Genomic DNA, 26,982 nt, shown 5'->3' with positions numbered 1-26,982 from the left:
CTTACTTCACAGATTTGGTTCTTAGTTAATCAGTTAATTCGATGTCTTACCAAAGGAAAGGATGTTGTTTTGACATGTTATTTAAATTTAGACTTGTGTTTTTAAAAAGTACTCAGTAGTTAAAAAACTATTCAAAGAAAACGTTTTCTGGGTTAAAACACATCCGTGTATATATCTGAAACTCATTTACGTCCTCTTCTTACATTGTCAGCAATTAACTGAAAAAGTTCAAATATAGTGTAATTATTAATTAGTTTTAACCAAGGCATACCAATGTTAATGTCAAATAAACCACGAAATAAGCCACAAGATTCAGACTTTTAATGTTAATAAGACGTTCTGCTTTCTAAGTTAAATGACTTAATGCACACACTTAAAGTGTGAGCGGTGTAGGAACAGATCTCAATGTAAATGCTGTCATTACAATAATTATTTGAGCTCAATAGCAGGTACTATGTGCAACTTTACATCTCTAGCAATTACAAGTGTTCACCACATACTAAATGCTGTCGTCTTAAATAATTTTCTCAGTCATAAAATTTTTACAACACAACATATGCCCCTTCCCCTAAAAATCCGTAATATTATGTGCCATAAACTCTTTATAGATGAAAATGTATTCGATTATGCTTGAAACGGACTTATGGGGTCTAAATTTATTTGCATTCACTACCCGGGTAGTGGTTTCAGCATTCGGTGTTTGCCTATGTTCTCAAACCTAAGCACCTAAGGTTCCAGACATCAGTATTCTGAGAAGCATTACAAACCCACCAGGCCCCGGTCGCAGGTGGCCTCTGAGTGGGTCCGCCCCGCTCGACCTCTGGGAGACGCCCTTAAACCGCTCACGTGGACTAAGCGACGTCTCGGGCGGCCGCAGCGCATGCGCGCAGGAAAGGGAGACGCGACTCGCCGCGGGGCTGAGGTCCGGGAACCTCGGCCCAGGCGGGCTGGACCAGGATTCTGAAGCGGCGCGCGCAGCGGTCGGGACGTGACCGCGCTCCATTGCGCTGGGCTCACCGCCTGGACCCACCTGGGCTCTGGCTGCGCACCTTGTCTTTTTGCGGCCCGCGTCGACGCGCGGGCGGGAGGTGGAGGCGGAGCCCACGGTCCCAAGACCAGCGATTGGCTGATTCCGCTTTCCCGTCGCTTTCCACCCTGCTGAGTTGCGGTGTGAAGTGACCGCCGACTAGGAACCGGCACTCTGCGGGGGTGGGCTTTGCTTTTCCAGTGAAGTGTTAACCTCGCCCACGGGAGTTTCAGCTCTCCACCTGCAGAAGTTTCCGGAAATAGTTTCAGGTTTTTTGGGTTTTTTTTCGGTCGGTGGGAGACGTTCGCATTTACGTTTGCCTCTACATGAGTTTTTTGCTGGCAACTTAAATGACTGATTTTTTTTATTAGGAACACTGTATATTTTCTCCCTCGGGGGCTCGTTCATATCCTTACTTTCCATGACAGATCTTAACGACAATATATGCAAAAAATATATAAAGATGATCACTAATATAGTTATATTGAGCCTGATCATTTGCATTTCTTTAGCTTTCTGGATTATGTCTATGACTGCAAGCACCTATTATGGTAAGTATGAATGTTCTAAGTTGTTTTTCTATAAGCTAATTGGTGGAATTGAAAATAGTCTCATTAACGAAATCCAAAACTCCTGTCCTCTGAGTGGTTATGAACTGTTGTGTTTACTTAACTCCCATGGTCCGAATTTACAAACATTAAAATGTAATCACTGCCTTGAACATTTTAGAACCTTTAATAAACACAGCTTGTGGATAATACTAGTTAAACCTATTTCAAAATGTTTTTATGTTGTATGTAGTTATTACATCTATCTTGAGAAATAAGTGAAATGAAACATGGTTTTGTAAAACAATTGCAGTGATTTTTTAATAAGAATATTTGTAACTATCAGTTTCTCGTATCCTGTAAAAAAATCACAGTAAAAATGAAAGGTGGTATAATGTTTACATTTGGAGAGTTGGAGGATTTGTCTGCTGTTTTAGTCACTTCAGAAGAACAGATTCCTTTTAAAGTCTGAAACCACATTGCGTACTCTGGACTCAAATCTTGATAGTTTTGACACCTCCTAAGAGCATACATATGCCTTTACACAAATTCCTTGGTACCCCTGTAAAAATGGAATACCGTTCAGCTGAAAGGAAAAGTGAAAAGTAGAGTGATAAAGCGATTGCCATCTCAGAACTTACCCTTCTGCAGACATGTGAATAATTGAATGGGTATTCTTCAGGGTTCAGAAGCTTTCAGAGTTGGTTCATAATGACTCACAGTAGGGGATGAGGGTTTAGGGAGGAGAGGTATGGGAGAAGATTCTGGTTTGCGCTAGTATTAACTATTGCTTGAACGCAATGGAATAAACCAGGATCTGTAAACCCAAGTGTCCCTCTGGGGCCAGGAACATGATCATTGCATCTTAAACACATGGGAATAGTTTTCATTTTCAGAAATAGAATTTTTTGGTTGAACATTTGGCCCTCTTTGTCTTCCATTTTCCCATTTTTGATAGAAACATGGGCTCAGGCAATAGTTCACATTTTTCCTTACCGTAATCACTCAGTCTTGTGTGTACGAGTCTGTCAGGAATGGTGGGGACTTTAAAGGGGAAAACAATGGCCTGTATATGGGAGGAGGCCTCTCTCCACTACAGTCAATTCTGCCACGTGAGCCTGAACTTCCACATTTTAAAACATAAGCGAAGGTTCTGGATTTTTATACTGAAATATCCTAATCTTAAATATTAACTTCCAATTGTTTGAAAACATTATGTTAGCCAAACAAAATACCTGTGAGCTGGATGCAACCTTTGGAAAACTCAGTTGCTAATTGTTGAATTGAGGTGTATAGCTTGTGAGAATGTTACTTTAAAACACACACACACACACACAAACAAAAAAAAAAACAACCTCTCTACAAGGCAGAAAGTGAAATAATTGGATCCTGTTAATAGTTTGCTTTATGCAGTTCTTGAGATTTAATACATGCCTCCTTTCCAAAACAATTGTGAACTATAGAGAATCATTTCAAATCTCCACATATGTATGAAATATCAAAACTTGGACAGGACTTATTTGGTCATTCCCCAGTAGGATTGTCTCTCTGGAAATATAAAAGTCTCAACATATTTTACTTTGGTGACTTCATCTCTGTTTCCCTACTTATGCCAGTATTTTAATCCAGAATGCAGTTAATCAGAGTTTACAGCCAGGACTAACATGTGCAGGCTTCACACAATTTGTGCTCTATCTTTATAATTTTTAGGTAATTTACAGCCTATTTCTCCTTGGCGTTGGCTGTTTTCCGTTGTCGTTCCTGTTTTGATTGTCTCTAATGGCTTTAAGAAGAAAAGTCTAGACCACAGTGGGGCTTTAGGAGGTATGTTTTTCTTTTGAATGTTAACTATATAATAAGTGCTTGCTAATATAATTTAAAACCATGTTTTCTAAATTCCAGATATATGAGATGACAGTCACAATGTTATGTATTTTAGACAATGATAAAGTGATTTATTGCTCAGCATTCCTATTCTGTCAAAATTGCAGATACTAACATACTCAGTGTAATGTTCAAATTTATCTTTGTAATTGATGTCAAGTAGATTAATAGGATAGCTTTTTTTTTTCAGTTCCTTAATTATTCTGCTCCTTTAGTTGTATTAAATTATCTGCTGGCAGAAATGCTAGAGAACTCCTAGGTGTAAAGTAGAGGAACTGGTGGAAAGAATTGTTCTTGGAAATCGCTATTAGTAGCCTCAAGCAGAGCAGTACAAATTAAGTATCCTAGATATGTTTTTCAGAACTGAGTTAGGGATAGGCCATTTATCTGTTCTTTTAGCACATATTTATTGAGCACTTACTATATGCCACTCTTCTAGAAACTGAGGATGTGACTGTGAACAAGGACAAGGTTTCAAGTTCTTGTGGAACTTTTATTCTTTAGAAGAGATAACAAACAAAATACATTAACCTTTTTATATAATAAAGTTTGTGAGAAAAACTGAGATAATAAAGAGTGTATGTTGGGGGATGCAGGCATTCTTTTGTAGATAGGGTCAGGCATAACCCGTTTCTCTAAGGAGGTAGTTGTGAACCGAGACTTGAAGAAGCCAGCAATGAGAAAGTCTGAGAGAAGCAGGTTGCAGGCTGACAGAATCACATGGGAAAAGACCCCGATGTATACCCTGGCTTATTTGGTGTGAGCATAAAGTTCATTTGACTGGAAAATAGTGAAAAAAGGAAAATGGTGAGAGATAAAATTGAAGAAATAGGCAAGGGCCAGGTAATTAAGGGGGCTTGTGGGACACAGTAAAGATTTTATTTCAAACTAGGTGGAACCTCACCTGCCTCAGATCAGTGGGGTGACATGGTCTGATATGACATTGAGACTTTCATTCCTGGCAGTGTTTTAAATCCTAAGACATGAGAATCCCCCTCAATTACTACATGGATCACTAGATAAGATCACTATAGAATGACAATTATTCAGAACTGGCAGGTCTTGAAGCCACCTATCTAACCTGCAAAATATTGCTCATTAGCCTAACTTAGCACTGTAAACACACTCTGCTGCCACTGTATTCACATAGAGCAGATGTTTCTCAAAGTTTCATAAACTTGAGCAGGCCTTCATGGAAGCAATATAACATGATGGGTAAAAGAACAAGTGCTAGAATCAGGCAGGATGGATTTGAATGATAGTTACAGCAGGTGCCTGGGTGGCTCAGTCAGTTAAGCATCTGACTTCGGCTCAGGTCTTGATTTCATGGTTCGTGAGTTCAGGTCCCCTGTCCAGCTCTGCACTGACAGCATGGAGCCTGCTTGGGATTCTCTGTCTCCCTCTCTATCTGCCCCTTCCCTGCTCACATGTTTGCTCTCTTTCAAAAATAAACATTTTTTTAAGTTAAAAAAATAAAATAAAAATAAATGAATATTAGTTATGGCTTTGGGAGAGTCACTTAACCTCCCTATGCCTTAGTTTTCTCTTCAGTGAAATGGGATTTTTAATATCCAACCTAAAGAACTACCATGAAGTTAATACAGCTTAAACTTCATGGCATCTTCACTTGCAGTGGTACCTTCTAAGGCCTTGGGAAGAACCCTAGCAGTGTATGCTCATGGTCCTATGGTTTTGTAAATTTTACAAAGGTAAGAGCTATGTTTGTGTGTGTATGTGTGTGTATATATGTATACATATATATATATGTACATATATATATATATATTTTTTTTTAATTTATAAGCACCAGGCCCTATAAATCCTTGATCTATTTCTGATTTCATTCTTACGGGTTGCAGTAAGAATTAAATCAGGTAATCACAATAAAGTTCCTAGCTCAGTGCATAGACATAGCCAGCATTCATTGGCTGCTTATTTTCAGGCAGTTCTTCAGAATCATGCTAAGTCTCTTCCTTTATGATTGAGAAACATTGTTCAAGGACTTTTTTCCCTCCCATGAGGGTAATTGAGAATTACAGTTAACAGACCATATTGACATATATTTTGTCTTGCCATATAATTTAGGAATGGTTATGTTTTATCTGTTTAGCAAATGCTTATGTTGCGTATACTGTGTACCAGGCACTGCTGTTAGCACTTTGGAAGTATTAACTCACTTAAAGTGAATAATTTGGGGGGCACCTGGGTGGCTCAGTCGGTTGAGCGTCTGACTTCAGCTCAGGTCACGAACTCACGTTCGTGAGTTCGAGCCCCGCGTCGGGCTCTGGGCTGATGGCTCAGAGCCTGGAGCCTGCTTCCGTTTCTGTGTCTCCCTCTCTCTCTGCCCCTCCCCCATCATGCTCTGTCTCAAAAATAAACATTAAAAAAAAAAAATTTAAAGTGAATAATTTGGTTTCCGTTTGAATATAACACATAGTTATGCTTTGTTAAAAATGTCCTTTCTCAAGTAGTCTTGCCTTGATTATTATCATTCTTGACATATAGAAAGGGCAAGTCATTCCTGAAATTCTGTCTTCCCTGGTTTCCATGTTGTATATTGCCCTGCTTTTCCTTTTCCGATCTCTACTTTTGTTTCTTTCCTGCTACCATTTGTTTTCCTGCCTTCTAGTCCTTGGGCTTCTATTCCTCTCCTGCCTAGCTTGATTTAGAATTAGAAGATACGTATTTGAATTCTGAGACTTCCACTTGCTATCTCAGTGAAGTTTGCTGTCACATACTATGAGTCTGGAGTTCTCTCTTGTCCAGCAAGAGAATGGATGCAGAATTGAATACAAGAGAGGCTTGTGTCCAGGAAGAGACAAGAGCCCCAAATAGGGGTTTCGTCTCCACATTTATTGAGCTTACAAGATATTACCCATGTGGGTGAACATGAAGAAAACAAGATCTTACACATGTGAACGTGGAGAAAACAATCAGTAATCATTAAGTTGTGTGCGTAAGAAGCAAAGGGTGTGGGGGCAAGTGGAGTTTGTGATCAGAGTACAATAGTATATTGGCGTCAGATGGAAGTATTTGTGATCCCATTACAATATCTTGCTAGCTAACCTTGGGCATTTTTGCCCTGTGGCAGCTGCTTTCCACCCTAAGCTTTTTCTAACCCATTTATGTAAGTAGAACCTATTTCCCCACATTTTACCACATTGCCTAACAATTTGGAGTCTCAGTTTCTTCATCTCTTATGAAATAGTTCCTTAGGGCTTATTGGTGAGGTTCAGACAAGATAATGTATGGGACAATATGTCTGTTTAAGCTATAGAGCGTTAGGGGTGCCTGGGTGGCTCAGTCAGTTAAGCGTCTGACTTCGGCTCAGGTCATGATCTCACAGTTCGTGGGTTCAAGCCCTGCATTGGGCTCTGGGCTGACAGCTCAGAGCCTGGAGCCTGCTTTGGATTCTGCATCTCCTTCTTTCTCTGCTCTTCCCCCATTCATGCTCTCTCTCTCTCTCTCTCTCTCTCTCTCTCTCTCTCTCAAAAAAAAATTAAAAAGTTTAAAAAAATTTTTAAAAAGCTATAGAGCATTATATAAACATTTACTATTAGTGATTTATTGTGTGCTTTCGATTGTATTGTAAACTCCCAGAAGACAGGAGTGGATCTTATGCTTATGTGTCCCATGCTTCTTTGAATAGTGTTACACGCATAACAGGTACTTAGGAAATATATGATTGATTCTTTTTAATGTTTTTTTTTATTTATTGGAGGGGAGAAAGGAGAGGGAGGTGATTGGGAGAATCCCAAGCAAGCTGTGTGTGTCAGCACAGAGCCCAATGTGCAGCTTGAACTCAGGAACTGTGAGATCATGACCTGAGCTGATATCAAGAGAACGCTCAACCGACCAAGCCACCCAGTCACCCCTGTACATTGATTTTAAAACCTCTGTTCTTTTTTCTAATCATTTCATTCCATGAATATTGGTATCTTTTGTTTGGAGCTTTTTTTTTTTCCCCTTAAGAACAAAAAAAAAAAATGTAATGCTAGTTCAAATTATATAGGACTTGGGAATACCATCCTGGAGTATGACTATAAATTACTTAAACCATCAGTGTTGTCATTTGCCTATCTGTAAAGTGAGAATAAATTATATTATCTACAGCATTGATCTGTGAGAAGCCATCCATGTACAAAGGTTAGCACAGTACCTGGCACACACATTAAGTATTTTATAGATGTTAGTTACTGTTATTGTCTTCCTTCCACTACTGTTCACAGTCATAGGAATTTTACTAAGGTTGTCCATATCATGCCTTTAGTGTGCTTGGGATCGAGAAGAGTTTCAGAACTTCCTCAGGATATGGGTGTTAAGAGCCCCCCATGACACTGGAACACGTACTTTGGTGATGATGGAAGAGAGGAGGGGTTGAGGCAGTGCTTAAGGTGAACACTGAAGTGGAGGCCTCTGATCTCTTTGAGAGAGATTATTTCTAGAATAAGGAGGATCACATGAGGGAATATATGGGAAAGTGATTATAAAGCACTGGGAAGCACTGTGTAAATGATTCACTCTAAGGAAGTATTACTAGTCATTGTATTCCTTTGAGCTCAGAATGGACAATCCGTCATCAGTTTTTTGACTTGACAATTTTAAATTTGATTTTACCTACCAAGACTATTAGGCATAATGGTTTACCATTTTTTCTCATTCATTCATTCATTCATTCAACAAATATATAGTTAGGGTTCCCTGTATGCCAGGCACTGTCCTGGACACTTAGGATTTAGTAGTAAACAAAATGGATAAAAATCCCACTGTCACTCCTGAAACCAATATTATACTATATGTTAAATAACTAGAATTTATTTTTTTTTTTTAAGTTCTTTATTTCTTTTGAGAGAGAGAGGAAGAGAGAGAATCCCAAGCAGGCTCCTTGCTGTCAGCATGGAGCCTGACACGGGGCTCAATCCTATGAACTGCAAGATCATGATTTGAGCCGAAATCAAGAGTTGGATGCTTAACTAAGACCCCAGGCACTCCAACTAACTATAATTTAAATGAAAACCTAAAAAAAATACCACTGTTAGAGAACTTACAGTTTTAGGGAACAGAGATAAATAAGATGGGCTTGAGGCATTTACTATTAAATTTTTTTAATGTTTTATTTATTTTTGAGAGAGAGAGAGAGTGAACAGGGGAGGGGCAGAGATTGAGGGAGACACAGAATCCAAAGCAGGCTCCAGGCTCTGAGCTGTCAGCACAGAACCTGATGTGGGGCTCAAACTCACAAACTGTGAGATCATGACCTGAGCCGAAGTCGGACGCTTAACCAACTGAGCCACCCAGGCACCCCAGGTTTGAGGCATTTAATCCCCAGAAATATATATTGTAAATGTAATGGAAATGCACACAAATGGAGTATTGTCTGGAAAGGCTAGTGGTTGTATTCCGTGTGGTCTTGCAGAGGGTGGCCTTACCTCTTTTGGGTCACCATGGTTCGGATCTGGTGATCGATCTTTCTGAAATAGAAGCCTCATTCTGTCAGGTACCCAGAGTTGATAAGACCTAAGAAAACCAGTTTATGTTGTTCATTGTCACAAGGGACTGGTATTAGCAATCAGTATACCACTTTTATTAATCTGATTAATATGGAACTAGTCAGGGTGCCTGGCTGGCTCAGTCAGTAGAACATGTGACTCTTGATCTCAGAGTCATGAGTTCAAGTCCCACATTGGGTGTGGAGCTTACTTTAAAAATAATAATAATAAAGTATGTCTTTAAAAAGATGTATGGAACTAGTTGATTGCAGACTGAATAAAAACATCGCTGCTGAGGCATGCCCAATTCTTGTAGTCAGGCCACTTGAGAAGTAAGATTATAACCAGAACTTTTTTTGGTGAGTGCTAAGTCTGAGAAACAGTCTATATGATGCCAGCAAGCCGAGTCTAAAGACCCAGAGGGGGGTCACACAGGACCAACCAAGAGAATCCCTGACTGTACGCAGGGTAGAAATCAAATGTGAGTCAGCATGAAATGAAAGTGAAGTTTATGGAAGATATAGAGTCCAAATACAGACAGAGGGAGACACAGAAAGGAAAGGAGAGAGAGTCCCATCTTTGTTTGGCGTGTGGGGTTTTAATGAGGATTGTGGTCTGGTGTATGTGTTTTTTTAGGCATCCAGGAACCAGTTAGAACAAAGGAGAAGGTCCAGGTGTTATTTCTTGGAGCCAGGGGCCTTGGTCAAGATGTCTAGCACCAGTGGTCTGGAATACACATATGCTGGCTTCCTCGGGTCATTCTTACCTGGTCCTTCCTTAGAAGTTATCTATTCTAAAGAAATCATTAACTCCTTGTCCCTTACAAGGAGGATATACACTGTTTGCTTTATGAGGCATGTATAAAGTGGGGGTGCAGGTCCTAGCAAGAACAGAAGCAGGAAAAGGAACAGAAAGCAGATTTTTATGGAGTCCTTCAGTTTCCCTGTCTCCAGTATTGCAAATCCACCAGTCAAAGGGTCCCATCCCTTGTACGGAATTCAACAAGTCTGCCAACTTCTGGTTCTTTGGCCTTCATGTTCTTTATTTTGGGCTAATGAGCCTTCTGTTGATTCCCACAGTCTTTCTGTAGTAGGTTACCTATGATAGAATTGATTATATTTGAGTTGATTAAATTATAAAATTCTAGTCCTGCCTTTCCCTTTTCTGCCTCTCAGGGTTATTATACCCAGGTCACCATGGTTGAAATTTGGGGTGTAACTCTACTCCTGCTATCAGTGACATTTGTAGACAGTGTTGTTTTACTTCCCCCTATGGCTCTGTTAAGTGCAGAATTTACCTGTTTAAAACTCAGGAGGCAGCCATAATTCTTGAATCTTGAAGTGCTTTGAGAGCACCCTTTTGTTTTTCATATCAGTTTTTATTACTGACAATTAGAGATTCCAGAGGTGGTTCCAGGAGATGGAATCTAGAACTGGAAACTGTAGTTACTAATTTAAGAGTTCAGACATAGCTAGCAGTTGCAAAAAATTCCAAGATATTTTTAGACTACATGAAAGAAATCATTCTTTCAAAGTACATTGCCTTTGATTTATTTCCTCATTCTGAACCTGTCATCCATATGAACATTGATCACTTCCTGTGGTATTTTAAGGTGGTTGAAGTAAAAAGGATGTAGATGACTGGTAGCATTTCAGTGTAGGTTGTTTTAGGGCCCTCCTACTCTGGGTTTGTTTACAAACAGTGGAACGAATTGTTAATAGTGACTATAGAGAAGGGATGGGAGTGTGGGGGTGTACAGAGACATTTTCACATTTACTATGTATACTTCCATATTTTTGGCTTTCTCCTCCAATAGTTATGTACTACTTTTGTAATACTGTAAAATCAATTGAAAAAAACTTCAAGGTTGAATAGGTTTTTCCACTGCAGCTGCTTTTATTGCCAGTGATATTAGTTAACATTTATTAAAGGCCTTCTACATCTGCGTAATATATTAAGTATATTATAAAAATTATTTAACTTTTCACAGCAAGCCAATGAGGTAGGAATTGCTGTTATTATTTCACCAATGAAAAGTTGAGGCTTACAGTTGGGAAACATTTAGTTATTCAGAGGTAAATGGAGGAGCCAAAGTTTGAACTCCAGACTGTTCAACTCCAGAGCTAAAGTACTTTGTTAGTACTTTATACAGCATTACCCTACTTCTTGCGCTTTATTTATTTTTTTAAGTTTATTTATTTTGAGAGAGAAAGAGAGAAAGAAAGTGGGGGAGGGGCAGAGAGGGAGAGAGAGAATCCCATGCAGGCTCCACACTGGCAGCCCAACTTGGGGCTCACACCCCCAAACCATGAGCTCATGACCTGAGCCAAAAATAAAAGTCAGACACTCAACCGACTGAGCCACCCAGGCGCCCCCTACTTCTTACACTTTAAATTAGAATGCACTAAAGTTGGAGTGCCTGGGTGACTCAGTCCGTTAAGCATCTGACTCTTGATATCATCTTAGGTCTTCATCTCAGGGTCGTGGAGCCTACTTAAAGTACTAAGCTTGATAAACTTGAGTAAAATGCCAATATTTGAGTATCTCTGGAGTGATCAATCAATAAATGTCTCACTAGTTGCAGTATCTGAATGTTGAGCTAATCAGAGTTTCTACAAAAATAAAAACCTGGTCCCCTGTTCTGTTATTTTAGAAGATACTATTTCATACTCATTTATTAAGTAAATATTAACACCTGCTTAATATCTTTTCTATTAATAGTTTTGTTTAATGTGTTAACAAAAATCTTTATATGACAACACTGAATATATTTATCTTAAAAGTTACAGAGAATGGAAATTGTTTTTTGGGGGGTTTTTTGTTTGTTTAAATTTTAACTAGGCCTCACATTCAACATGGGGCTTGAACTCATGACTCTGAAACTAAGAGTCACATGCTCTTAATGCTGACTGAGCCATCCACGTGCCCTGAGAATGGAAATTGTTAACAATAAAGTTAGACAGGGATGGAAGAATTTGTACTTAGAAATACAAGCAAGCAGTCTGGACAGGGCCACACAAGATAACAGTGCCTTGGTGTGATGATCACATTCTAGGAAACTGGTCCCCAACCCTGCAGGGCCAGCAGGTGGATTTTTTTCACACGCCGACTCTAAACTGGAAACTTAGACTTAAAGCAGCCAAGCTCATGAGAGACTAATTAACAATAAATGTAAATTTTTTGGGTGCCACTGACCCGAGTGTTCAAAGGCAGAATTAGGACACTCTCTCCCTGAAAGGAGAACTATAAAAATTACTATAAAAGGGGTGCCTGGGTGGCTCAGTTAATTAAGCATCCACTCTTGATTTGGCTCAGGTCATGATCTCACAATTCGCGAGATCAAGCCCCACTGGGCTCTGCACTGACAGCATGGAGCTTCCTTGGAACTCTCTCTTTTCCTCTCTCTCTGCACTCCTACCCCAAAATAAACATTTTTTAAAAACCCAATAAAAAATTATTATAAAAAATATGATTATAGGGGCACCTGGCTGGCTTCGTCAGAGCATCGTGCAACTTGCATTCTTGGGGTCATGAGTTTGAGCCCCACATTGGGTGCAGAGATTAATAAATAAAACTTTTTAAAAATGTGCTTTTAAGGTGAGAAGGACTTAGAGAATAGAGAATGCTGCTTTTATATAAAGAAGAAGGGAGGTACCTGGTTGGCTGAGTCAGTAAGCCACTGACTCTTGGTTTCTGCTCAGGTCGTGATCTTGTGGTTCGTGAGTTCAAGCCCCACATCGGGCTCCGCCAGTGTAAAGTTTGCTTGGGATCTCTCTTTCCCTCTCTCCCTGCCCCTCCCCTGCTCATTCTCTGTCTCTCTCAAAATAAATAAACTTTAAAAATTAAAAAAAAGGGAAAATAAAACATATATATATATATGCATATATATATATATGCATATATATATATATCTTTCGAAAAAGAAATGCAGGAATGATAAGCTAGAAAATAATGAAGTTTGTTATCTACAAAGAATGGAGGGAGAGCAAAATATAGTCAGAGGGGCAAAGGGACCTGGGAGGAAGTGACCCTTCTCTGAATATACTTTTTTGTGTAAGTTTGACTTTTGAAGTCATGCTAGTATTCTACATATTTTAAGCAATAAAATTAGAAAGGATGGAAAAGGGGAAATCTACAACTGAAAGCAAACTAAAACAAATGAACCCAATTGTATTTTAAATTAATACTATAAGCACACTGGAGGGAAAAAGAGAAAACATAGTATTTAACTATATTCCTTCAGTCTTGGGTTAAGGGAAGAAGAGAATTGCAAACAAATCCTGAACTATTTTTGGTGTGGTTTGTTTTTGTTGTAGTAAGAGTGAAGTAATTCTACAAATTTTAGATGTGATAGGGGATTGAGAAAATGAGTGAAATTGTCATTGTTGTTTTAAACTGTGGGGTTCTTACCAAAGAAGGAGGCATACAAATGTGGAAGGAGGAGGAGCAAGAGAATCTGTGGAGATGGATTGTAATGGGAGCTCTTGGTATGATCTTGTGATTTCTAAAATACATGTATGTGTATGTATGTGTAGATGTGCACATGTATGTGCATGTGTGTATATTTGTATGTTCATGTGTATGCATGTATTTACTTGTCCTGTCCACAAAAAAGTAAATATACCCCAGTAGCAATGAGCACACTGTGAGATTGGCCACTGAAATGAACCAAAGCTCCTCAGAGAAATGACTGGTTCCAGGGCTGGGGAAAACTAGGTTTGGGAAGAACCTAGAGCATCTATGTTATGCCAGAAAGAAAGGAAATACTAAAAAAAAAAAAAAAAAAAAAAAAAGAAGAAGAAGAAAGAGAAAGAAAAAGATGGGGTTATGTCACACAGGTGTAGTAATGAGCTTATCTATTTTGTCTGTTATTAGTATAGCACCCCCCTGCTCTCTTTTGGTTACTGTTTGCATGGGATATTTTTTTCAGTCCTTTTACTTTCAACCCCTTTGTGTCTTTAAAGTGCATTCTTTGTAGACAGCATTGGACTATGTATTTTTATTTCACATAGACAGTCTACGTCTTTTGATTAGAGTGTTTCATCCCCTTATACATACTTGGTTTTTTTTGGAAGATTTTTTTTTTTGTAAGTAATCTCTACACCCAGTGTGGGGCTCAAATTTACAACCCTGAGATCGAGAGTGCTCTACCAATTGAGCCAGCCAGGCGCCCCTAGCCCCTTACATTTAAAGTAATTAAGGAGAAACTTATTTCTGTCATTTTGCTATTTGTTTCTATATGCCTTTCAGTTTTTTTGTTCCTCATTTTTTGTATTACTGTCTTCTTTTGTGTTTAATTTTTTGTAGTGGAATGTTTGAATTCCTTTCTCATTTCCTTTTGTGTATATTTTATAACTGTTTTCTTTATGGTTTCCAAAAGAATTACATTTAACATCCTGGAGTTACAACATTTTCATTTAAATTTTTGCCAGCATAACATCAATAACCTACAAACTTTTAATTTCTCCTTTGCTTTTGAAAAATAGTTTGGCTAGATTTAAGCCTCTTGTTTGACAGGTGTTTTTTTTTTTTTTTTTTTTTCTTTCCTTTTCACACTTTGAGTATATCAGCCCTGTGCCTTCTAGCCTTCTGGCCTCCAAAATTTCTGATAAGAAATCTGTTGATAATCTTACTGAGGATCACTCGTATGTGATGAGTTGCTTACCTTTTTCTGCTTTCAAGACTGTCTTTGTCTTTGAACAGTTTGATTATAATGTGTCTCAATGTGGCTCTCTGAATTCATTCTACTTGGAGTTTGGTAAGCTGCTTTCTTGCATTTTATACATGTGTCTTTCATCAAACTTGGTAAGTTTAATAAAAAAACAAAACTTGGGAAGGTTTCAGCTGTTATTTCTTCAAAGAATTTCTCTATCCCTTGTCCTCTTTTCTTCTTCTGGGATTCCCACGTGTGTGTTGTTCCACTTGTCCCTTAGGCTTTGTTCACTTTTCTTCAGTCTTTTTTTTTTTCTGTTCTTCAGACTGGATAATTTCCTTTGCCTGCCTTCAAGTTCATTGATTTCTTTATTCTGCCAGCTCAAATGTGCCTTTGAATCTTTACTGAATTGTTTTCAGCTCCAATATTTCCTTTTGTTTTTTCTCTAGATTTCTGTCCTCTTTATTAGCATTTCCATATTCCATATTGTTTTCTTGACTTTCTTCATGTCTTCTTTTCATTCTTTGAGCATCCTTAAGACTGTTGTTTTGAGGTCTTTGCTTAGTAGGTCCACCATCTGGCCCTTCCAGTGACAGTCTCCATTGATTTTTTTTTTTCCCCTGTGAATGGGCCATACTTTCCTGTTTCTTTGTATGCCTTGTGATATTTTTCTTGAAAACTAAACATTTAAATCTAGTAAGACGGTAACTCTGGAAGTCAGAATTTCCCCTGTCCCCAAGGTTTGCTCTTTTTTGTTTTTGTTTTGTCTTGTTTTTAATTGTTGCAGGCTGTCTCTATGCCAGAGATCACCCTAAGGTGTAAACTTAAGGTCTTCCCAGTCTTTTCTAAGCCTATACCTTTCTCTGGGTATGCACTGTGACTTTCTAATTTTCCCCGTAAATTCAGTTTCTTTCGAATGTCCTAGTCTTTAATGTATGGCTCTCCAAATGAGGAAAACCAGAAATGAAGGGAGGCTGGAATCAACCCTTTAAATCCTTTGGAAGTTCCTTCAGCAAGAAAGGGCTTGCAACAGTAAGGGGTGGAGTGCAACAATGGCTGCCATCCTCTGTGTCTATATCTGCATTATCAGAAGCAGCAATCATTGATCAGAGTACAAATCCTCATATTTGAAAGACAAGTCCAGGGGCCCTTGGGTGCCTGACTTCAGCTCAGGTCATGATTTCATGGTTGGAGTGTTAGAGCTCTGCATCAGGCTCTGTGCTGACAGCTCTGAGCCTGGAGCCTGCTTCAGATTCTATCTCCCTCTCTCTCTGTCTCTCCCCTGCTCACGTTTTCTCTCTCTCTCTCTCTCTCTCTCTCTCTCAAAAATAAAGATTAAAAAATTTTTAAAGAAAGACAAGTCCTTATTGTCCGCCCTGGCTTTCATAACCTGTGTGCAGACTGCTCCTGCAATTCCTGTACTTCCTGCCATGGGGCTGGGAGTGGTGATGGGAAACTGACCAAAATTACTGCAGTTTCCCTTCCAAGCCTTCCTTTGAAAGTTACAAGCCTTCAGTAGACTCCAGAGTTCCAAAAAAGTTTTGTCAGACAGATTCTGCCTGTGCAATTGTTGTCTAGGTGGGAAGACAGATTCTTAATGCTTCCTACTCCTCCATCTTTCCAGAATCCTCTGTCTCATTCATTTTTGTAGAATTTACTAACCATTGTGGTAATAGAAACTAGGGTACTTTGCTATCTCAGCCACCAAGTTTTACTACTAAGAACAATTTCTTTTTTATTTTTATTTTATTATATAGAGCACACACACATGGGGAAGAGGGGCAGAGGGAGGGAGAGAAAGAATCTTAAGCAGGCTCCATGCTCAGCATGGAGCCCAGTGCAGGGCTTGATCCCACAACCCTGGGATCATGACCTGAGCCAAAATCAAGAGTTAGTCACTCAACCGACTAAGCCACCCAGGCATCTCTCATAAGAACATTTATTTTCAAATTTTCTAACAAAGGCCTTTAAGGATTATCTGAGTAATTTAAGAAGCTAATTCCAGCAGATGTGCATTTTCTTTATAGAATTATTGAGAGACAGGCTTTATAATTTCTCAGTTTAGTAACCTACAACAAGTTAAGTCTCAAGCATGTTTGACTGATTTAGCAGTTGATTTCAGTGGCCTCTTTACATATTGCTATAATATCAAGAGTACATCTTTCTTTCTTTCTGTTTTTTTTCTTTTCTGTTTCATTTAATGTAAGCTTCCCTCTTTTTTGCTCTCCTGATAAGCCTTCCTTGAAATTGGTCATTCATGGAAAAATGTAAGATGTTCCCTTTCTTCTTTGTCCAATAAAAGAAACAAAGAAAAAGTTAAAAATATATTCACAGAAAATACTCCATTTTTAATTTCACATAAAATCCAGGACTGTTTTCATAGATTTACATAAGAAAACATAGCTAAGAAACACTATCTATATCTTCTCCCATAGTTTATGAGGCTCAAGAAGAGAGCATGTAGAACTGTTTTTGGAAAGCCAAAAAGCTAGCCTTTAAGTAGAAAAAAAGATCTAGACTGTGGGGGGAAATGTAAAAATTAGAAGCCTGAAAGATGCCACAGTTTAACCTCTCTGCAGAGATCCACAGTTAACTTTGAAATTTTCCAAACTAGCTGTCTATCCAAATGTTGTATATAACATATATAATATGTATTGCTTAATAATGAATCACTGCTATTTATTGTGTTCTGTAATTTGATTATAAAATAAAATGTCTACAGTAATACATTCATATATTCATAGTTTGAAAGGAGGTCAAAATATGGTTTAAAAAAAATCTCTCAATTTAATGAAATCAACATTTAGTTTACTATTTGGTAATATCTGAACTGATAAAAGTGAAAATGTATTAGAAATGTACATTTCAGGTTTAATGTGAAAAAGAACTGAAAAAAAATCCATTCTTTTTTTTTCACAGCATTAATGTATGGACTAAATATAATTCTGTGTATATATATGTTTCTTTCAGGACTTGTGGTTGGATTTATCCTAACCATTGCAAATTACAGCTTTTTTACCTCTTTGCTGATGTTTTTCCTTTCTTCTTCAAAACTCACTAAATGGAAGGGAGAAATAAAGAAGCGTCTAGATTCAGAATACAAAGAAGGTAAAATGAATTATGTTTGATATCACTCAAAATAGTAACCTTTATTTCATCCTAACATATTATAAGCTTACAGTAAGAACATGTTTAGATTGTTGAAACAGATAAATTTTAGATGAGAATAACTTTAAGTAGTAGCCTAATTTAGTTTATCATTACTTCACCATAAAAGTAAGAGCGAATTTTAGAAGCATTAGAATCTATCATTAATTATTCTAAAATAATATAGAATATAGAAAAACGTACTATCCAATTTTAGTCATTTTTAAAATTGTAGTCATTTTTTTCTTTTCTTAAACATTAAAATAAATTCCTGTAACTGCATGATTGCCCTTCTGAGGAGAAAACATTTCTTGTCCTTTTTATGTACTTGTTTGTTTGTAGGCGGGCAGAGGAATTGGATTCAGGTATTCTGTAATGGAGCTGTGCCTACAGAGCTGGCCCTGCTGTATATGATAGAAAATGGCCCCGGGGAAATCCCAATAGATTTTTCCAAGCAGTACACTGCTTCCTGGATGTGTTTGTCTCTCTTGGCTGCACTGGCCTGCTCTGCTGGAGACACGTGGGCTTCAGAAGTTGGCACCGTTCTGAGTAAAAGCCCGCCAAGGCTAATAACAACCTGGGAAAAAGTTCCAGTTGGTGAGTCTATATTTAAATTTCTTCAAAAAAACAAAGTGAACAAAAAAACCCGATTGATTGTGTTTCTTACCTAGGAGGCTTTTAAGAATTTTGGTTATTCCCTTAATTGGAAAATTACTGTAGGCTGTTAAATTGGTGATAATAATATTTGCAGGAAATGTTAGCAAGTTCTAGATAAATAATACAGGAATGCAGAGACCTATCAGTAGGAGAGGAGAAAAGGAAAGGAATAGTAGAGTATTTCTTGAGGACCTGTTATGTGGTTAGTGCTTTACCACAGATCTCAGTTCCCTTACCATTATCATCATCATCTACTACTACTACGACTACTGCATTTTTGTCTCTGTTATCACCCGCCCTCCTCCTTCATCTTCTTCCCTTCCTTCTCCTCGTCTTTTACTCCTCTACTTTCTCCTCCTCTTCCTTTTCTTCCTCACCTCCTCCTTTTTATCTCTTCCTCATTATCGTCATCCTTAATATTCTCAATATTCATGTGTATTGGTTCTTTATTTTCATCTAACAAGGAAATTAAGAGAAGTTAAGTAACTTCACTACAATTACATAACTTGGAAGTGGCAGAAGGAAGATTGAAATCAGGCAGTCTGGCTCCATTGAACCATTCCCCCGCACTGCTTATAATGTCAGGAGTTAATGTGCAGAAAAGACTTCTTTTTAAGTAGGCTATGAGCTTTGGATTGTATGAAAGAGAACCCTTTCTTTGAATTAGTCTTAGTAAGATAGGTACTACAATTTTTTGCTTTCCTTGATTTTAAGTGTTTGTTGATTTTTAACCAGATTATTTTTATCTATGTTTCTTCTTCAGGGACCAATGGAGGGGTCACAGTGGTGGGCCTTGCCTCCAGTCTCCTTGGTGGTACCTTTGTGGGCATCACGTACTTCCTCACACAGTTGGTTTTTGTTAATGATTTGGACATTTCTGCTCCCCAGTGGCCAATTATTGCATTTGGGGGTCTGGCTGGATTACTAGGATCAGTTGTAGACTCATACTTAGGAGCTACAATGCAATTTACTGGTAAGAGCATCACTTTATTATTGCAACTTATTAGTATATTAAATGGGAACAAATATGGGGGGAGAAAACATGAAAACAATCTCAAAGAGGAAATTGAGAGGCCAGGAATGATAGGACAGAATCTTTTCCACAATTTTTATTTTAATTTTTGTGTCTGTTAAATTAATTGAAAGAGAATTAGTCCTACAGAACAATGAATAGAAGCTATGTGGGGAGGATATGATAGTGCAGGAAACAGATACTTTTGCTTATGGGACTTTATCTAATCCCAGGAAAGCAGAACATTTCTAATCAGATCATTTTAATGCCCACCCTCTATTTGTTTTTCAAGTCTGTTTGAGAAAGAATTATTGTACTACTCTGTACACATATGACCTACTTTTCTACTGTGACATAATGCTTTCTGTCCCCACTGAATTTTTAGCCCCACTCAAGATACATGGGAGAGTTGGTTTTCCCCACAATTTTCTGTGCTTTGCTTTTGAGGCTGTCCTGTCATGTCAGTATACTGACATATTCTGGTAGGTGTGTATTTCTTCCACACTCTGACCAACCATGTGTTCTCCTTTGACTCATACAGTGAAGAAGCTGGGAGTCTGGAGAAAGTTTCTCTGTGTACAGTCCTTCTATTTCTTTTCATGTGCCAAGATCATCTACTTGCCCTTATGCTTCGCTCCCCACCAATCAGAATGTTTGTTCTCTCAGATTTGTTAGTCTCATCTAGATACTAAGGAGGAAGCAGTCTGATTTTAGTTCAGGGTAAAGGTCAGTAACTACATACACACACAGACTCACCGTCTCTCTCTCTCTCTCTCTCTCTCCCTCCCTCCCTCCTCCATCCCTACGTTTTTTTGTTTGTTCTTGTTTTTTTTAAGAACCTAGGTTTATTCTAAACTGGGCTCTAACTGGGGAAGTTTCTGATCATATTGAGTGGGTTGAAAAAATAATCTGTTAATCTTGGGACAGATTAACTCGTTAATTCTTTGTGTGCCTCCTTTGTGCTGGCACCGTGCTGGGTCCTGGGTTTCCAGTGCAGAGGCCAAAGACATGATCCCTATTGGTCTTGCAGGCCTAGTCTTCATGACATCTCTACTTTTAATGTTCTCCCTTCCACCTGTGAAGGAATTCGAGCAGTGTTGAGAGAACAGTATTAAGGTGTACTGAAAATCACATTTCAAAAAAGTCTATTGTAATTGAGGGTTCCATATCTCTCCCCATTTAATTATCCACTGAAATCAATTTTTAAAAAATTTGTTTTAAATGTTTATCTTATTTCTGAGGGAGAGAGACACAGAGCATGAGCAGGGGAGGGGCAGAGACAGAGGGAGGCACAACATTCGAAGCAGGCTCCAGGCTCTGAGCTGTCAGCACAGAGCCCAACGCAGGGCTCGAACTCACAAACTGTGAGATCATGGTATGAGCCAAAGTAGGATGCTTAACCTACTGAGCCACCCAGGCGCGCCTCCACCGAAATCAATTTTAAGTGGCTGAGAATCTTTCAAAGATTATATTCTTTGGAAGGGATGAGCTTATTTGTTTTAAATCAAGTCATTTGGATTTTCTACCTCACTCGCTTCTTTTCTACTCCAGGTTTAGATGAAAGCACTGGCATGGTGGTCAACAGCCCAGTGAATGAGGTGAAGTACATAGCAGGGAAACCGATTCTTGATAACAATGCAGTGAATCTGTTTTCTTCTGTCCTTATTGCCCTCTTGCTCCCAACTGCTGCTTGCCATTTTTGGCCCAGCGAGTGAACTTTATTTCATTTACAAAGGTTGAAACTGTGGTAAATTCAGCTAAATTTGCAATTCTGAGTTTCATCGTAAAAAGAATAATTACAATGGCAAAGAGGAAATAACAGCTCTTCCCATATTCCATTGTGATGAAATTCCACATTTTTCCTTTCGTTAACTCCCTTGTAACAGCTAACATGTTTGTAGTGAAAGATAAGTATACACAGAACTTATTCATATTTTTCTTCTGCTGAGTAGAGCTTCTTGAGCAATGAAGCTGTGATATCCATATATATTGCTATATACTGAACTGAAAATTCCTACAGAGTAAATAATAGATTTTGTTCTCGTTAAACCAGTATAGGGACTAAAAGTGTAATGCCACATGTAACAGTTACCCAAATTGTAGTTTGGGGTGGTTTAAACTGATGTGTGTATGTGGAATCCTGAATAAGTGTAATCCTGGACTCCATTACTTGCCATACACAATTGGGAAAAGTGTGGAGTTTGGTTCTTAATGAGCTATGAGGCCTACTCCACATTTGTTCTCCCTTTCTCAGGGTTAGTAATGGGAAAAAAGTAAATGTCTTTTTCATATGACCATTAGAAAGCATACTTTTTTAAGTAAAAGCAAAAAAGATTTATATCTAAGATATGTGCACCTTCTATTTCAATTGATCTTTGAGAAGTTATCTTGTATTTAATATTTTTTAATGTATTTTCTAGTTTTCTTTGAAATTTGTATAGGAATTTGTTTTACTTTGGCATCCTGAACAATTAGAGTCACTGGGAAGCTATTGTAACTGTTTTTTTATTTGCTACCTAGAATTCACTGGAAGATGCTATGATTTCCTCTTCTGTACTTAAGTTATGCTCTTCTGGACAATATAAACTCAAATGAATTCTACTTTTCAGTTTTGTTCTTCACTTTGATTTACTGTGCACGAAAGGAGTTTAATATGGTATGGATTATTTTGCTCAAAGTATTTTAGTATATGTGCTGCTGAAGTGAGCACGTTGCTGAAAGTATTTAAAAATATTTCTCATGTGATTTCCACACATCCCTCCCCCTTCTTTTGCATTGAAATTGAAGAGAGATTGCATGAATTAAGCCACTATTATTTTAGAGTGGATAAAGCTTAGAATTCTTTACTGGTGGGGCGCCTGGGTGGCTCATTTGGTTAAGTGACCAACTTTGGCTCATGACTGACTTTGGCTCAGGTCATGATCTCACTGTGAGTTCGAGCCCCAAGTCAGGCTCTGCCTTAACAATGCAGAGCTTGCTTCAGATTCTCTGTCTCCCTCTTGCCCTCTGCCCTCCCCCTTTCATGCTCTCTCTCTCTCTCTCTCTCACTCGCTCGCTCTCTGTCAAAAATAAATAAACAGTAAAAAAAAAAAAAAATTCTTTACTGGTGGCTCTACTACAGTGATAATTAAGACCTGTGTTGACTCAGGAAGAAAGAAAGAAAAGAGAGAGAGAGAGAAAGAAGATGGGGGGGGAGGGGGGAGGGGGAGGGGGGAGGGGAAGGGGAGAGAAAAAACAACGCAGACATCCTTAATCCTTAAGCCAAGCAACACAGTGTGTCTCAAGCATCGGTTTTCACCTTTGGGTATAGAGTGTAATCACCTGAGGATCTTTAAAAAAAAAAAAAAAAAACCCTTGTGTCTGGGCTTTGCTTCCAGGGATTCTGATTCATCTGTTCTGGGGTAGAGCCTCGGTGTTAGGACATTTTAGAGCTCTTGCTGTACATTAGAATCACATAGGGTGTTTTTTGTTTTTCTTAAATCTCTACACCCAATGTGGGGCTTGAATTTACAACCCCGGGATCAAGAGTCCCATGCTGTACCAACTGAGCCATCCAGGCATAGGGTGTTTTTAAAAATATTTGCCAAAACCCCTCCAGACAAGTAAATCTGAGCATCTGAAGGTGAGGTTCATGCATAGGTTATTTTTAGAAAACTCTCTAGGAGATTCTAATGTTTAGACAGGTTGAGAACTACTAAATAAGAATGTCCTAAAGCACCATATATAAAAGAAGCTTCAAAAGAATGGGACTTTCCATTTTTATGCAGACAGCTGTTAGTAGCAGTGCTGTATGCTTTCTTTTTGCATTAATAGCTTCTGGTAATTATACTGTGTCTTACGGCCACATCACTTACCAAATCATTCCCGTGTCAGTTTTTGATGCAGCCTGTTTATTGTTTGAACAGCCTGTATCTGTTCCAACATGCCTTTTCTCTTTTCCTGGTGATTCATCCTCATGACATACAATGGAATATAAATATTTATTGCAACCATCTTTGGGTTTGGTAGAATCACCGTATCATTAATGGTGTAGGGAAATACTGCTTGACAAGCCTTTATTTGAAAACCTAGGTCTAGTTGTGTTTTGGAATCAAAATCTTCAGATTTTAGAAAACTAATGGAGTACATGTATTTTACTTAAATTCCCAAAAAAAAGAGTCTCAGGTGGTACCTATTCTCAAATACACTAATGTTTCTATGGTGAATGTATGAATAGTACCACCAAGTGTGATAACTGAACACTATAAAGAGAGCCTCAGATCAGGTCAGTTTTGGCACCAAATTTAGGAAGGAACTTTCTGTTTTCAGAGCTTCTTTTGGATATGAGAATTACAGATAAGGAATTGTGGCTCTTTTTGTTTTCTTTAATCTTAGATGTATTTTATTGTAACATTCTTCATAATTGAATATTTAACTAGTTCAACCTCTTCTTCCTCTTTACTGAATGAACAGTTTATTTTAAAAACACTTTCTGGGGCACCTGGGTTGCTCAGCAGGTTGAGTGTCTGGCTTCAGCTCAGGGCATGATCTTGTGATTCGTGAGTTCGAGCCCCACATCGGACTCTCTGCTGTCTGCAGAGCTGGCTTCAGATCCTCTGTCCCCATGTCTCTCTTTGCCCCTCCCCAACTTGTCCTCTCTCTCCCTCTCTCAGAAGTAAACATTAAAAACAAAACCTTTTTGATAGAAAAAAATAAAAACACTTTCATAGAAAGAACTCCATGTAAGAGTATAACAAAACAATACGTACTGCCTACCTAGGGCAGCCTAAAGGTATACATACCATTTTTATCATACTGTTACACAGTAGAGGAGAGGAAGGTTATGTGGCTCAAGGCTTTTGAAGCTTTTGAAGGAGACCTAAAGATTTCAAGGAGTGGCATATGAAGACTCATCAAATGGAGCTACCAGGAGAACAATGAATTGATACAACAGGTCATTCCATTCTTAGCTTTTCTCATTACTTGGGTTATGAGTGTCTCAACCAAGGTGTACAAATTTCTTTCTTGTTTCTAACTGCTGTATTTGTAGGATGCTAGCTTCAGAAATGCCAGACCCATCCCAGTTAAAGACCTAGTGGAGAGAAAAATCATGCAAGGTGAGATACAAACTCTGCCTCATGCCTGTAGTAGTAACGGCTGCTACCTATTATGCACGGCAGATATACTGGAGTGCAATCATCTGATGTCCTTCATCTGCTGTTGCTGATGCCATCACAGTGAGAAAAAAACTGTCTTAGCCCCCAGATCTCAGGTGAATTGTACATATTTTAAAGATGAAAACACAGTTATGCAGCTAAATTATTTAATCTCCTAATAGAGTATCTGTTGCTATAATTCCAAATGGTCCTGAATATTTTATTAAAAAAATTTTTTTTAATGTTTGTTTATTTTTGAGAGAGACAGAGTGTGAGCAGGGGAGGGTCAGAGAGAGAGGGAGACACAGAATCTGAAGCAGGCTCCAGGCTCTGAGCTGAAGTCTGACGCTTAACCGACTGAGCCACCCCAGTGCACCTGGTCCTGAATATTTTAAAAAGTATATAGATGTTCGGTATATGTTTGTTAAATTAAGTTGTTTGACTTTAATCAGTGTTTCCTTTAAGAGTCACTGAAAGCTGATAATCAGGAACATTGTTCTGGAGGAAAATAAAAAATAAAAAAAACCAGTTTGGCTACCTGAATTTCTGAGGACTGTGATGATTCCAGCATTTATCAGTCATGCGACACACTCTTAATGGTTTTGAAACTAATGAGTCAGGAAATGATAATCAGGGTAAGGCTCCTAAAATTGTTTTCTCTGCCAGGACTAGACATGTTAACTCTCATTCGTCACCACCTTCAAAATTTATTTTATACATGTGGCAACCCTTTTTTTAATGTTTGGATTTTTTTTCTTTCTTTTTTAAATTTATTTTTTAGTTTTTTAAGTAATCTCTACCTCAATGTAGGGCTTGAACTCATGACCCCAAGACCAAGAGTCACACGCTCCACTAACTGAGCCAGCCATGTGTCCCAGATAGTTTTTCTTTTTTGTTGTTAATATTTAATTATTATGGAATACACTGAATTTATTTTTTTAAATATTAGTATATTAGAGATAAAACTAAAATATCCTTTTGCCTCCACAACCCCCTCAACAGACGTGGCCCTCTCCTACCTTTCCCAAAATAACTAGCACTAGAAATTTGAGATCTTTTCTACACAGTAATTGTGTTGGGTTTATTTTAACATATATTATTTTTAATCAATGAGATCTTGTTATAATTAATACTATGACTTCGCTGCTTTAAGTTGGATGCTTTCATCCAAGAAAAATCTATTAAGGAGAAAAAAAGGGTGAAAAAGATGTATACAAAATATCAATGTGTTATTTCTAAAACATCTACAATCAAATGCATTTATTCTACCAATCAAGAAGATACTCAAAGTAATCTCTAGAAATTACCTCTCTTCTCCATCTACCCCTCCCCACCATTGTTTTAAATGGCTTTCCTTTTCTTTATAAACTACCTTATTAGTACTCAATTGAAAGACTAAAGTGGGAGTTTAGTATAACATAATGAAAAGTAACAGTGGATACTCAAAGCAGTACTTTAACACCTTCACTTTTAGATTGTTGCAAACGTTAATACAAGTATCACATATCTCTGTACCCGTGTGTATATTTTGAGTGTGATTTTTTTTTCCAATTTTTTACATTCTTCTCATCTTAGCTGCTTGCATTTGGAATTATACATGGCAAACACTTTTGACAAAATTGTCAACACGTTGTTGAATTCTAGAACAAAGAACCATAAGGAATCTTAGCCCATTGATCAGATTTGAAATTAAAAAATATGTATACCATCTCATACGAGTGAGTGTAGTGTTTTTCTAACACTGTCTTTTCTACTTGGAATTTCTTCCCTCTCTCTTCCCTTATAGATCCTTCAAAAACTGGCTTAGTGGCACTTCCTCTAACAGTCTTCCTAGGCTGAATTAGATATGCCCATACACATTCTACACTTAACTACAACAGTTATCACACAATAAACATTTATTGAGTCGTTATATTAATACTTAACCTTCTTCAAACTACTAGTCTTCTCATTGCTAAGAACTAGCATGCATAGGGGTGCCTGGGTGGCTCAGCCAGTTGAGTATCTGACTCTTGATTTCAGCTCAGGTCATGATCTCAGGTGAGATCAAGCCTTGTGTGGAGCTCCATGCTGACAGCACGAAACCTGCTTGGGATTCATTCTCATTCTCTCTGCTCCTCCCATGCATGTGTGCATGCACTCTCAAAATAAATAAACTTAAAAAAAATAAATGAAATAACCTTTTTCTTGATTTTAAAGCAATATATCCATTATATAAAATTTAGAAAATAGGAAAAAGGTGTAGAAAGGAAAAAAGATTTATTTCACATCTTGCCCAGAGGCAAGCACAATATTTTAGTATGTGCGCTCTTCCCATCTTTATTCTGAGTGTGATTGTTTGTTTTTTGGGTTTTTTTACATAATTGTGGTCACACTATACAATTTCACAGCCTGGTATCATCACTTAACACTAAAATGTAAACACTGCCT

At 38.1% G+C, this 26,982-nt stretch overlaps 1 protein-coding gene across 1 annotated transcript; it reads left to right on the top strand.

Moving 5' to 3' along the window:
* Positions 1-870: 870 nt before the first annotated feature.
* On the top strand, positions 871-25,095 carry TMEM19 (transmembrane protein 19). The gene is made up of 6 exons (XM_019455110.2): positions 871-1,578; positions 3,286-3,399; positions 17,572-17,709; positions 18,091-18,345; positions 19,169-19,378; positions 20,969-25,095. The coding sequence occupies exons 1-6, from the start codon at positions 1,449-1,451 to the stop codon at positions 21,130-21,132; spliced, it is 1,011 nt and encodes a 336-aa protein (XP_019310655.1). The 5' UTR covers positions 871-1,448; the 3' UTR covers positions 21,133-25,095.
* The last annotated feature ends 1,887 nt before the right edge of the window (positions 25,096-26,982 follow it).

The sequence above is a fragment of the Panthera pardus genome, unplaced genomic scaffold (assembly GCF_024362965.1).
Source record: "Panthera pardus isolate Hobbes unplaced genomic scaffold, ASM2436296v1 HiC_scaffold_6, whole genome shotgun sequence".
In the NCBI taxonomy this organism is placed as follows: Eukaryota; Metazoa; Chordata; class Mammalia; order Carnivora; family Felidae; genus Panthera; species Panthera pardus.
This window is presented reverse-complemented; position numbering and strand designations above follow the sequence as displayed.

Coding starts and splice junctions, on each gene's coding strand:
- TMEM19 (XM_019455110.2), top strand. CDS start 1,449: ATGACAGATCTTAACGACAATATATGCAAAAAATATATAAAGATGATC. Junction 1,579..3,285: donor GACTGCAAGCACCTATTATG/GTAAGTATGAAT, acceptor TATAATTTTTAG/GTAATTTACAGCCTATTTCT. Junction 19,379..20,968: donor AGCTACAATGCAATTTACTG/GTAAGAGCATCA, acceptor TTTCTACTCCAG/GTTTAGATGAAAGCACTGGC.